We start from the raw sequence: 14,180 nt of genomic DNA, 5'->3' as shown, positions 1-14,180 counted from the left end.
ATAAACCCCTTCTGAGAGCACAGCATACTCAGGCTTTTAATTAAGAGCCTACAGGTCCTTGACTCCTCAGTCCTGAAATGGTTCTCCCTCTAGAATTTTAGTTCCTTTAGTCTGCTTTCACAGATGTCCTAAAAATTATAATATTTATTACTTAGGTAGGCTTTATAGTTGTTACTATGAATGCACTGGCCTGCCACAAACTACTGCATTCTACCCAGAAATGTTAGCTCTTCTGTGCTCTTTTTTTGTTTAAGACTTTATTCATTTATTTGAGAGAAAGAGGCACATGAGAGACATGAGCAGGGGGACAGGCAGAGGGAGAGGGAGAAGCAGACTCCCAGCTGAGCAGGGAGCCCAAAACGGGGCTCAATCCCAGGATATCAGGATCACGACCTGAGCCAAAGGCAGATGCTTAACCAACTGAGCCACTCCGGCACCCTCTTCTGTGTTCTTTAAAGAGGAGGAGATGAGTGTTCATGGGTTCACAGAATAATTCTATATGTGCTCTTCCTGCCTTCTTTCACTGCAGTTACTATTTATTATAACTACCAATTCAGAAAGCATAACTGTCTAGGTTACTTTGGTAGGAACCACTGCTTTCACATCCCTCAGTACCTATTAGTTGCTCCCCTTACTTATATGGTAATTAGCAATCTGAATATTAACTCAGGATTGGATGATATTAGTTACTATTAGCTTTTTATGTGTAAGAGTAATATATGTTTTTTCTTAAATCCTTACCATTTACAAATATATACTGAAACATTTACAGAGAATATGATATGATATCCAATTTTCTTCAAAATATAGAAGGGGTATAGATGAAGAGAGGTATAGATGAAACAATATAAGCCATGAGTTAATCATTGTTTAATTTAGGTAATGAGTACATAAGGGTTCATTACACAGGTCTGTCTACTTCTGTGTATGTTTGAAATATTCCATAATAAAAAAAATTAAAGTTCACTGTCACCTGGTTTGCCTCATCAAATCTATAAAGTCTTATATATCATTTGCTCTTCCCCAACAATGGCCATAAGAATAGAGTGGGTATGAAAAAGGGGCACTGTATATCAAAAACTAGTCAAATAATTTGTGCTCCAAATATCACCCCAGTTTGACAAATATTAGTTATAAGAAAGAATTCCTACTATATACTGTTAATGTAATTATTATGAAGCTTAAATATCTAATTCCCAAGTATCTACATCTGAATGGAGCAGTACTATAACACTGATACTCCTCCCTAGCCGTAACTTTGCTTTAATGCAATACAGGAATAAATATAGCCATTTACCTTTATTGGGTCCTGATACCGTAGATCTATTTGAATGTTTCGAACGGGAAATCTCTGTTTCTGATTTTTTTCGCATAATTATTTGACTTCCAAGCCTCTTGGGTCCTAAGTAAAAGACTGTAAATTTCTGCTGAATATCAAGTCCAACTGAAAAAAGGAAAAAAAGTATACAAGGATTTAAGGCATATAAATCTAGCCATGAGATCATTTATTTGTTTTTATTATCTTTCATATTTCTACACCTTTTGAAATGAAAGAGCTAACAAGTCCAGGAAATAAAAATGTAAAAAAAACAAGAGTTAAAAAAATAACAAATTAAAATTTATACATCTATCATCATAAAAATAAAAATCAATGTTCCTACAATTGAAATTTTATTATCTTGGAAAATAAAATACCTATAAATGAACAGACACAATGTTAATTTTTTTATCTTAGTCCATGCCATCTTTTACATATCTAAATACATGAAACTTCCTTTAAAATTATTCATATTATTGCACTACTGGGTATTTACCCCAAAGATACAAAAGTAGGAATCTGAAAGGGTACGTGCACCCCGATGTTTATAGCAGCAATGTCCACAATAGCCAAACTGTGGAAAGAGCCAAAATGTCCATCGACAGATGAATGGATAAAGATGTGGTATATATATACAATGGAATATTATGCAGCCATCAAAAGGAATGAGATCTTGCCATTTGCAACGACGTGGATGGAACTGGAGGGTATTATGTTGAGTGAAATAAGTCAAACAGAGAAAGACATGTATCATATGACCTCACTGATGTGAGGAATTCTTAATTGCAGGAAACAAACTGAGGGTTGCTGGAGTGGGGGGTGGGGTGGGAGGGATGGGGTGACTGGGTGATAGACACTGGGGAGGGTATGTGCTCTGGTAAGCGCTGTGAATTGTGCAAGACTGTTGAATCTCAGATCTGTACCTCTGAAACAAATAATGCAATATATGTTAAGAAAAAAAAAAAGAAGAAGAAGAAGAAGGTAGCAGGAGGGGAAGAGTGAAGGGGGGGAAATCGGAGGGGTAGACGAACCATGAGAGATGATGGACTCTGAAAAACAAACTGAAGGTTCTAGAGGGGAGGGGGGTGGGAGGATGGGTTAGCCTGGTGATGGGTATTGAGGAGGGCACATTCTGCATGGAGCACTGGGTGTTATGCACAAACAATGAATCATGGAACACTACATCTAAAACTAATGATGCAATGTATGGGGATAATATAAGAATAAAAATATTAAAAAAAAATTATTCATATTATTTAAATAACTTATTTTTACACAATATCATTTAAATTGTTTTTCTGTTTCAGCATGAAGGAAATTTTTAAATGTTATCATATTCTTTACATTTATGTGTTCATTACTTCAATGAACTGACCATATTCAGAACTAATTAGATTTAAGCTAAGATCTTCAGATTTAAAAGCTCTCTTCACATCAATCTTTTTAGTCCAATTTCCAGCTTTTAGCAAAATAGAATCCCTGAAAAAGAATAACATATCATTTAAATAGTGATCCAAATACTAAATGAAATAATACATTAATCATCAAGGGCAGATTGACCCTTAGATAGGTCCTATCTGGTAGTAAACTGAAGTCAGTACTGAAAACTACTAGCTGCAAATTCTGAGAAGGGAGAAATGGAGTGTCAATGGGGCTACTGCAATCATAATTTTCTAACTACACACTGACCAAACAGCTGATTCCAAGTTGCATTGCCTCATTTCAGGCCCACCTAAAAATATAGTTGACATCAACAACCCATGAGCTTGCCCCTAAATCACTACCACTTTTAAATGGCTATATATAGGATACACGAATTTGTGAGAACTTGAATAGTATCTTTAAAATTCATATAAAATAGTCTATATCCAATAACATCACAAACCAGCCACCAATTTTGAGATTGAACTTATTTTAGCTTTATATAGTCAAGACTGTCTTCAGACTTGTCACAGAGAACAAAGATTTGTACAATGACATATTCTCTATAAATGTGTCACAGCTAGGTGCAGTAAAGTGGTTAACAGTGAAAGGGATGTTCTATTAGGCACCATAGTCCCTTTAGGAACCTTGAATAGACTATTTTGGGAAGGTATCTTCCAGTGCTCTGGCAACAATGAGATTCCCATTTCAGAGTCACTGCTAATCCTGAACTCACAAGTAAAGTAATATGATTAGGAGGATAGGCTCTGAAGTAAGACTGCTTGGGTTAAAATCTAGACTTTGCTATAAACTACCTATATGACCTTAGACAAATTAATTAAACTCTCGGTCTCAATTTCTTCCTCTATTAAATTTAGATAATGATAGCATCTGTCTATACAAAGATTAAACAATTCATTATCTGGAACCTACAGAGAGCTCAAAAAATATTAGCTATACCTATAACTGCTAACTTTAGAGTTTGCCTATGGCATCCTGGGAGAAAATAACAGTATCAGAAAAAAAGGCTGATGTAAAAATCATAGAATGGCATGCTAGAGAATCAGGTGTAAGGGAAGGTAGCTCCTTTATATATTTGAACTGGTTGCCTGATCTTACAATGGAGCTATAGTAGTTTGTTGGATTTTAATTTGGAAATATTAGGTATATCTTGAAGGAGCAGGAGGAAGATAATGAAAGAGTAGTAAGGTTGTGAATGACTGGAGAAAAGCAACAAAATAAGAAAGTTCAACAACAGTGGGGTATAGCTACTCCTAAAGGTCATTTATTCACTTGTTTCAAACCTTGGTGATAGATTTCACACTTTGTTCATTTGAGTACTGACAACAGACCCAACGTGAATACTTCTTTAACAGACAAGAAACTACTCCATTTCAGGGAAAGGAAAATGTAATTTAATTAATCCCACAGTGATTTTAGTACTGTTTCTCAGCAGAATTTTTCTTTCATAGTATATGCTTAGAAATAAAATCAAACGGAAATTGTACACTTACATAATTTTGTGCTTAAAAACCAGCTGATTATCTGCATCACCTATGATTAAGGTAACATAGTGAGAATCTGGTGCTGTTCTTTTAGTTTGTAGCTGTTCAAAGTTTCTTAATATAATGGTCACTAATATTTCCGCCATGGTATCACTATATCTTGCAATCTTTAAAAAAAGGATAGGCATAAAAAGTGTTAAAGATAACCTTACTACTCTTATTCAGCTCCAAGTCAGCTATGGATAGCTTTATTCCTGAAAAGACAATGAAAATACCTAAAAAACAAACAAACAAAAAAACCCCAAAAAATATTTACCTGTTCCACTTCAAGTTCATATTTTGGTAGATACATCACTGTTTCTTTTATTTGTGTTCCAAAAGGGGGGTGTCTATTTAAAATCTAAAAACATTTATATCATTATATTCTTACCACAAGACTAGAAGTTCTTTTAGTAAAACACTTTTTAGCATCAATAGTTTTAATAATGCTTATTACCCAAAATCTTAAATTAAAATACTTATGATTATGACGAGAAAAACAATTTTTTAGAAGAAATAAAGATATAAAAGGTAGGCTTAAAATTTAGGTAAAATTCAGGTAACATTAGGAATAAGTGAATATTAAATACCAGTTCAAGTTCCCTTGCATCTGTTTCTTCTATTTTTTTAAAGGAGGTCAAACCTGCATTTACCATTGCATTTGACAATGTTATACCTGTGGAAAATTAATCAAATAGCAGTTTTAAACAATCCATTTTAAACTAAATCTATACTTAACTTTTCAATGACATTAGTAAAAAGGTTTTTTTTAAAGATCCAGATTAATAACTAATTTTTGAAGTTTTATAAAAAAGTTTTCAGTTCAATTATTTGGGCTCTGACATTCAATTGTTCATATTTACTTTTTCAAACTGAAATAAAACATGTATTTGCTTAATAGAAGAAAGAGGAACTCTTTGGTCCACATGATGATTTAACTCTTATTTTTATCATATGTCATTCATGGAGAAAGTACCAAGCGATTCCTACTGTTACATATTACACTCATATTTGAAAAAAAGACAACATGATTTATGGATGGGAATACTGCTTCATAAAGCTATGGCTCTCTATTTCCATCTTAGAAATAGAGTTCTAGGTTTCTGTACTGAAATCAGGTAATTTTACTCTTCTGTCTAAAATTTCCAATTCCTTTCCATTGCATTTAGAATAAAGTGACAATTTCTTACCATGACCAAACTCCCTTACCTATCTGACTTGACCACAGCCTACCTGTCCCATTTAATTTCCTACCAGTCTCCTCTTGCTGACTACTCTCTAGCCACATTTGCTTTAATTTTGTTCTTCAAATATATCAAGTTCACTTCCATCTTTGCACTGCCTCTGTTTCTTTATGCTTTAAGAAACTTGAATTTAAAATTCTTACACTCACAAATGAATTTAACCAAACCCTGAAATAGGAGATACTGTCAGAAGTATAAAATTCCAAGATATTACAATCTTGCCTAAGGCACATATATTACTGGTGGGGATATTACACTATTTCTTTTTCCATACATTTATCCTTGGGAATTTCTCTTATTCATTCTTAAGATACAACTCCTAGTATTAATAATTCCTTCATGTTCATTTTCCCTCAAAACTTTTCTTGAATTTTAATTTTTTATAAACATTGCTGAAAATCAATTTGTATTCATTATTTTTTTCCTGATGCTCAGGAAGAACTTAGATTTGCTTTTTTATTTTGATTCTCCCATTTTTCTAGTGTATGAATTTTGGTGGGCAATTTTTGCTTCTTTTTCTTCAGCCATACTGAGTAAGTGTAAAAAACACATTGGTGTTCGACAATTTGGAAGGGATAGGATGCAAATGATGCCTGATTTGACAATATTCTAGAAAGTCAGAAAGACTCTTTTTCAAATATAATGAAAATTTTCTTAATAATCATTTAACTTAATTTCTAAATTTCTGTTAAGTTGTTATTTCCTAAATGTTGTATGGAACCTCCTTCCCACTTTAGAGCTCATCTTTTTGAGATGGGTGCAGCATCTGGTTTGCTAGGACTTCAGTAGAAAGGTGAGTCTTAACGTCAAGAATCCCTCCTCTAATTTGACCTTACTTTCACCATCTAATCCCCATCTTCACCCCAGTTCCCAGGACTGGTCAGTTCTCTGCTATCCCACTGATTTCAAACTTCAAGGAAATAAAAAAGCACTTCCTCACAAAATAGTTGGAGATCTTTGTTCTAAGGAATAATGAGACAATCCCTAATAACCGACTACATAATTTTTTAATGTCCCCAAGATGCATATAAAATTATAAAGCTAACAAAGCTGTCAGTCATGGAATAACAGCTCTCTTCTTAGAGAGAAGGAGGAATAGGATCACAAAATCAAAGGCAGCAAACTGGAGAACTCTAGAGTACTTAGTTATACCCCAGTCTTTGTAACTGGCACCCTCTAGACTGTTTCAGTACATAACTTCAGCTAGATCTCAATAGATAGGAAATAATTAGGCACAATCTTTTGTCTACAGAATCTCTATGAAGATCAGTGCGAATACTGTCCTATTACTGAAAAAAAGAGAAAAAAGTTAAGATATAAATAAGTGACATAATTCTCTGTAATGAATTAGGAATGGCTAGGATTGCTAGCTCTGTACCTTGTCATTGAGAGCAAAACAATCATAAAAGTGGAAGAGAGAGCAACACATAGTTACCTAATTACTAAAACAAACTTTCACTCTTGGTTTGAGAACAAATTTAAAAATAAGAGTATTCATTTTTATTAGGGGGCGCCTGAGTGGCTCAGTTGGTTAAGCATCTGCCTTTGGCTCAGGTCATGGTCTCAAGATCCTGGGATGGAGCCCCACATCAGGCCTTCCTGCTCAGTGGGGAGTCTGCTTCTCCCTCCCCTCTGATCCTCCTCCCTGCTCATTCTCTCTCTCTCTCCTCTCTCTGCCCCAACCCTCAAATAAAATTTTAAAAAATCTTAAAAAAAAGAGCATTCATTTTTATTAGTTTCCCAATTGATTTCAAATAGAATCCTTCAGGCAGGAGAAAATGAAAATCAGATTTTCAAGAGAAGTAAAGTTCAGTACCTTATTTATACCTACAAACACATTTTTTCTTAAGGTCTATAAACACCATAGGATAATTTTCCTAACAATGAAAAACAAAATAAACTGCAGACATTGACAAATTGCCTGCCTGTATTCAGTACCTACCAATTTTTTCCAGCTGTTTGGATATATGTAGAGAGTTTTCCCAAAGTTTGCATCTAAAACATTTAGCTAATATCAAACTGTTCAATAACACAGCAAACTTCTTTTCTTGAACAGCCACAAAATCTGACAACCCTAAAAAAAAGTTTCCAATGTTAAATCTAGTATAATAGTTTACTGGGAAAAATATTGAAAATCCATTAATCCTATAACATACATCTTGTAATTCGTGAGCCATTTCTGAAAATCTTCGCGGTATCTTGTGTCAAAGCAAAGTCTTGAATGGGAATGCATCCTAGCTGAGCCTGAATAAGACTGAATGAAGGAAAGAAGAAATTTCATGATTTTCTTTTAAAAACTATTATCTCATAGTATTTGACATCATTGATTGAAGTATCTCTTCTTAAAATTCCTCTCTGCCTTGATTTCTGTGACACTAGATGATTCTATATCTTGCATCATTATTGTTACAAGTCATTGTTAACTTCTTTCCAACCTCTAAAAGTCCCCTTCTTATTTCTCTACTCTTCTTCATTCCCTCAACCTCTCATTTTCTCAAAAATCTCATTTCTTCTCAAGACTTTCATTATAATCGCTAGATTGATAAATTTCAAATGCTTACAGGGCACTCTCACTTAGACTATTTCTTTAACCTCAACACATCTAAAATTGTTTTCATATTCTCCTCCAATAGAGTTCTTTTAGCTCTACATATATGTTATTATAGAAAAGCAAGGCACTTTGTGTAACAAACAAATCTTTATTAAGTGCCTATGAGTGACAAGCAGAGTATTAGGTCTGAAGATTCTGTTCAACATATGAAGGTTGGTAACATATTAGTTGATTATTAGAAACTAGCAGTTGCTTGGCTACAAAATTTGAGGAGCGGGTGGTAAGAAGGGAGAAAAGGAACTAGCGTACGTTGTACCTACTATATCCCATTTTGCCTGTTTACTTTTCTAACCAGACAATGATGTGCAACTCACCCTATGGATCTAACTAAAATTATCAGACTTATATTAATTTCTTGAAGGTCTCTTGATAAGTCAGGTATACAAAGAGAGCAGAATAATAGTTATATTTCATGGTTTAGTTTTAGCAAACAATATGTGAAAACAGAAGGTAGTAACCAACTCACTTCTCAGAATGGATGCATATAGCTGAAACTATAGACTATTTAATTCTTTTGGCTATAGTGTATCTTCTGAAAGTTATTTTATATTATCTATTAAGAGATGGTTGTAAAGAATAATCTAAAACTTGTATGGAACCACAAAAGACCCGGAATAGCCAAAGCAATTTGAAAAAGAAGAACAAAACTGAAGGTATCACCATCCCAGATTTCAAGATATACTACAAAACTATAGTAATCAAAACAGTATGGAACTGGCACAAAAACAGACATATAGATCAATGGAAGAGAACAGAGAGCCCAGAAATAAACCCATGATTATATGGTCAATTAATCTTTGACAAAGGAGGCAAGAATATGCAATGGGAAAAGGACAGTCTCTTCAATAAATGTTGGGGAAACTGGACAGACATATGCTAAAGAATAGAACTGGGCCACTTTCTTACACCATACACAAAAATAAACTCAAAATGGATTAAGGACCTAAATGTGAGACTTGAAACCATCAAAATCCTAGGAGAGAACACAAGCAATAATTTCTCTGACATTTTTCTAGGTAAGTCTCTAAGGCAAGGGAAACAATAGCAAAAACAGCTAATGGACTAAATTAAAATTAAAAGCTTCTTCACAGCAAAGGAAGCAATCAATGAAACAAAAAGACAACCTACTGAAAGGGAGAAGATACTTGCAAATGATATATCTGATAAGGAGTTAATATCCAAAATATATAAAGAATTTATACAACTCAACATCAAAAAACCAAACAATCCAATTTAAAAATGGGCAGAAGACATGAATAGACATTTCTACAAAGAAGACATACAGATGGCCAACAGACATATGAAAAGATGCTCAACATCACTAATCATCAGGGACGTGCAAATCAAAACCACAATGAAATATCACCTCATACATGTCAGAACATCTAAAATCAAAAACACAAGAAACAAGTGCTGGTGAGGATATGGAGGAAAAGGAACCCTTTGTACGTACACTGCTGATGGGAATGCAAACTGGTGCAGCCAGGAGAGATCTTAAATGGCTCAGCCAAAGATAATAATAATTATTAATAACCGTTTCTTGAATACTTAGCTCCAGGCACTACATTAGATGCTTTGCATACCTATGACAGAAACTGCTAGCTGACTGTCCCATTATCTGTTCTTACCTATACACGAAGATTGTATTTCTCATTCAACTTTGTAGCTAGATACAGCCCTGTTACTAAGATTAGTTAGCAAACTAATAAAAATGATACAAGAACTTTCCAAAAAACTTCTGTATCCTGGCCAACTTAGTAAAGGAAGGATTTTTCCAAAAATATTTGTGTATAAAGAATAGAAATCCCTCAAATGAATCCTAACTCAGGTACCACATCTTAATCTAGACCAAAGTAGCTATTTGGTTTTGTTTTAAATAGATCTATTTCCTCTTTCATCATTTCAATTAAAGACTATAAACAAGAACAGTAACAAAAGAAATCCTGCAAATGAAGGAAAGTTAAAGGTGTATTATGAAGCTGTACAACACTTTTGAGAGGAGAAGAGTTATTCTGAAGCCATTTTTTTCTGCTTAAGCATAAAATAAGAATGCCCAAAGAAACACCTGAGACAAAGGATCAAGATAGCACATGCAGCCTTCTGTATACTTACTCTTCTTCAAATTCCCTGAAAGGATGGACATACGTATATGTGTGTTTATGTGTGTATGTCTCCATCCATAAAACTACAGGAAAACAAGAAAGCATGCCACTGGTAGACCAGAAAGTTTAATGTTAGAAATAAAATCTATGAAGAGGATCAAATCTATGAGAAAAATAAAACTGGAGGAAATTATCCATAACACATGCAGAAGAATCAATAGACATAATATTGTAATAACTGGCAACGGAGGGTAACTACATTTATCATGGTGAGCATCATGTAATGTGTAGAATTGTTGAATCACTATGTTGTACACCCAAAACTAACACAACATTGTATGTCAACTATACTTCAATTTTTTAAAAAACTCTTTCCTTATAAAAAAAAAAATCAACAGATTAAGGAGAGAGAGTCCTGAGATACTTGTCTGAGCAATTTACTGAAATGTTGTATTTTTTTTTCCCCCCACAGGTGGTATTTCTTTTTTTTTTTTAGTTTCATTAGTTTCATTAGTTTTTGATGTAGTGTTCTGAGCAGGTAGGTAGTCTGCCCCTGCCAATCTCCCATTTGTGAAAAATATTATGCAGTTGTGGTATGTTTTAAGAGGCTAACACAGGAGTGTAGACATTGAGGCCAGAGAGGCAGGTCAGTGCTCTAGGTAATAACAAACACCCAGGAGAGGTAAGGTGACCTTATTCTTTTCTTTTTAAAGATTTTATTTATTTATTTACTTATTTGAGAGAGAGAGATTGTGGGGGTGAGGAGCAGAGGGAGAAGAACAAGCAGACTCTACACTGGGAGAGAAAGTATAAAACGTGGAGGAGAGTCAGAAGTTCCAACATTCATCTAGTAGGAGTTCCAGAAGGAGTGAACAGAGAGAATAAAAGAGACATAATTAACTTATAGAAGAAAACTTCCCAGAGCTGAAGAAAGATACAAGTCTACATATTAAGAGAGTCCCCAAAATAAAGAATAAAATACACACCAGACCTTCATGGTGAAATTTCCTAACACAGATAAAGAAAAAAATTATTTTAATATTCCAAAGAGAGAAAAAAGTTATTAACAAAAGACTGAAAACAAATTGGGTCACCAAGAATGGATGCAAGAAGAACATTACCAAAGAAATTTCTGAAGAATAATTTAGCCAAACTCATTCAAATGAAAGGGCAAATTATATTTTAGGCTGTCCGGCTCCCTGCTCCACAGAAAGGCTGCTTCTCCCTCTCCCACTCCCCCTGCTTGTGTTCCCTCTCACGCTGTGTCTCTCTGTCAAATAAATAAATAAAATCTTAAAAAAATAATTACTTAAGAATGTACCCAGCAGAATAAACTGTATATGTAACAAAAAGGAAGGCAGAAATTTTAAAAAGCAAGAAGTAAGCAAAGAAATTAGTGAAAAAAAATTAGGTAAGTCTATAATCTTTAATGCACACTAAAATATTTTGAAGTAACAACTGGAACTAAAATCCCAAAGATCTGAATAAACATGGAAGAGAACAAGAAGTAGGAGGGAAGTGAAAATGTGATAAGGTTTTGACTCACAAGGGGTAAGTTTAAAATGTTCATTTTCTATAGATATTGGTGGAAAAATACAAATCTACATATGCAATATAGAATTTTAAAGGAAGAGCTAGCTAGAAGAACAAAAACAAAGAAAACTTGATACATCCAACAAGAGGCAGAAGAGGCAAAAGAAAAAAATTAGTGAGAAAAAAGAAATAAACAAGCAATAATAACGCTAAGAAAACATAAAATAAGAGTAAGTCTAAACATATCAGTAATTATAATAAATGTAAATGTACTGAATTCCTCAAAAGAATTCTGAGGTCGGATTAAAAAATAGTAACAAAATCTAGCTATATGTTATCTATACAAATTATATTTAAAATAAAACAATATGAAAAAAGAATTAAAAAGATATACAAAATAAAACTAGCAATATTAATATTAGACAAAATAGAATTAAAAGCAAAAAGTATTCAATAGGACAGTTAGTTGACTCATCTACCCAGCTCCTTTCCATCTAGCAGCAGATAGGACAAGATAGGACAAGAAAGGCAACATGGACATGTGAGCCTATTGTTCTGTAGTATCTAAAATATGTCTAAATATACAGGTTAAGTACAACTTCTTTTTTTTTTTTTAAGATTTATTTATTTATTTGAAAGGGAGGTAGGGGGAAAGAGAGAGAGAGAGCATGAGCAGAGGGAGGGGCAGAGGGAGAGAGAGAATCTCAAGCAGACTCCCTGCTGAGCACAGAGCCAGACACAGGGCTTGATTTTACGACCCTGAGATCATGACCTGAGATGAAACCAGGACTCAGTTGCTTAACTGACTGAGCCACCCAGGCACCCCTAGTACAACTCCTTTTATGCACAATTCCAAGATGATTTCCTTATGATCTGCTCCTTTGTTTATTCCATAACTCCTACTAAACTTTTATAGTCATTCTCACAGTCCACACCTAACTAGACAATATGTCACTCTTCTGCCTACTGCATACCTATTCCTTTTTTATCTGCTTTTCTAAATGTTCTAGGGATATATATATTCCCTTGAATCACCTGATGTCACATTTCTAGATCCATTATATAATCTTACTTTTTTCCTTAAACAATATAATAAATTTCTCTTTTGAATGATAAAACTCTACATGAAAAATGAGAGATATCTCACTTTGAGTAACACAATTAGCAAACTACTCTTAGTGGCAAAATATACAACTTAGTGCCTAGGAAACACATCATTCATATATTCATTTACAATTCACACAGAACAATCATAAAAATTAACCATGTACTAAGCCACAAGTAAAATCACAATATATATCATAAAGCAGAACACTGACAGGCCACATTCTCTAATTACAACCCAATAAAAGTAGAAAATAACAATAAAAGAATGACTTTAAGAATTTTAAAAAACAATTTTAAATAATTCTTAAAGAGGAAATTAAAATTAAAATTACCCTTAAAAAGAATAGAAATAGATTTTAAAAATCTATAGAACAATGCCAAAGTGGTACTTACTAGAAAATTTGTAGTCTTAAATATTTTATGGAAAACAAGAAAAACAAAATAAATGGAGCAAACATATAGTAAAAAAAAAATCACAAAAAGAAAGTAAAAGGAAGAAAATAAAGATAAAATCAGAAATTAATGAAATAGAAAAATAAATGGCTTGGAAAGATGAAAATATAGAAACCTTTGGAAAATCCAATTAAGAAAAAGAAGAGATGACACAAATAATATTAGGAATTAGAAAGTTGACATTACATTTTCAGAGGGAATTTTTAACTTATTAGAGAACAAAATATGTCAAACAGACAAGGTGGATGAAATTAATGCTATCTCAGGAACATATAAGTTAGCAAAAGTTGATTCAAGAAAAGGTAGAAACCCTGCAAAAACAAAGAACATAAAAGACACTTTCAGATTCACGACAATGACCACCCAAAAGAGGTTGCTCTCTACCCTGAACTCAAATCTGTTTTTATATACAAGTGAGAAGGAGGATAATAGATCCCAGAACCTAATCCCAAAAGTGTGAGGAATTCCTTGGTGGTGCAACACTGGATACTAGACCCTGAAAAACAGTAATGAGACAAGGATGTTTGTTCTCAAGCAAGGACAGTATATTAGAAGTTTCACCTACAAGTTAAGGAGAAAAAAGAGTTTTAACTATTAGAAATCAAGAGATAAAACTATCCCTCTTTACAGATATGATTGTCTATCTAGGAAATCCCTGCAAACCAAATGAAGGACTTCCAGTACTCTTGAGAGTTCAGTAAGATAGATAAAACAATCAAAATTGAAAAACCAGTGGCCTTAAAACAAAAAACAAAAACCCAGTAGCCTTTTTATATACCATCCATAACTGATTACAAAATACAATGTTATGCAATTTTTAAAAAGGACTCTTCTGTTCACAATATC

General features: G+C 33.5%; 1 protein-coding gene across 1 annotated transcript in view; it reads right to left on the bottom strand.

Annotated features, from left to right (window-relative positions):
• Nucleotides 1-14,180, bottom strand: part of HFM1 (helicase for meiosis 1) — a 129,029-nt gene that overhangs the window by 55,355 nt on the left and 59,494 nt on the right. The window contains exons 24-30 of the mRNA XM_064588835.1: nt 7,685-7,782; nt 7,471-7,602; nt 4,875-4,960; nt 4,562-4,645; nt 4,255-4,412; nt 2,694-2,797; nt 1,298-1,444 (exon numbers count right to left, since the gene is read on the bottom strand). Of these exons, the coding sequence (XP_064444905.1) occupies nt 1,298-1,444; nt 2,694-2,797; nt 4,255-4,412; nt 4,562-4,645; nt 4,875-4,960; nt 7,471-7,602; nt 7,685-7,782 (809 nt within the window). The remainder of the gene's footprint in view (nt 1-1,297; nt 1,445-2,693; nt 2,798-4,254; nt 4,413-4,561; nt 4,646-4,874; nt 4,961-7,470; nt 7,603-7,684; nt 7,783-14,180) is intronic.

Source organism: Mirounga angustirostris, unplaced genomic scaffold (assembly GCF_029215605.1).
Source record: "Mirounga angustirostris isolate CCGP_5_RB_7025 unplaced genomic scaffold, mMirAng1.0.hap1 SCAF_4, whole genome shotgun sequence".
NCBI lineage: Eukaryota > Metazoa > Chordata > Mammalia > Carnivora > Phocidae > Mirounga > Mirounga angustirostris.
The sequence above is the reverse complement of the archived record's forward strand: the minus strand, read 5'-3'. Positions and strand labels throughout refer to the sequence as shown.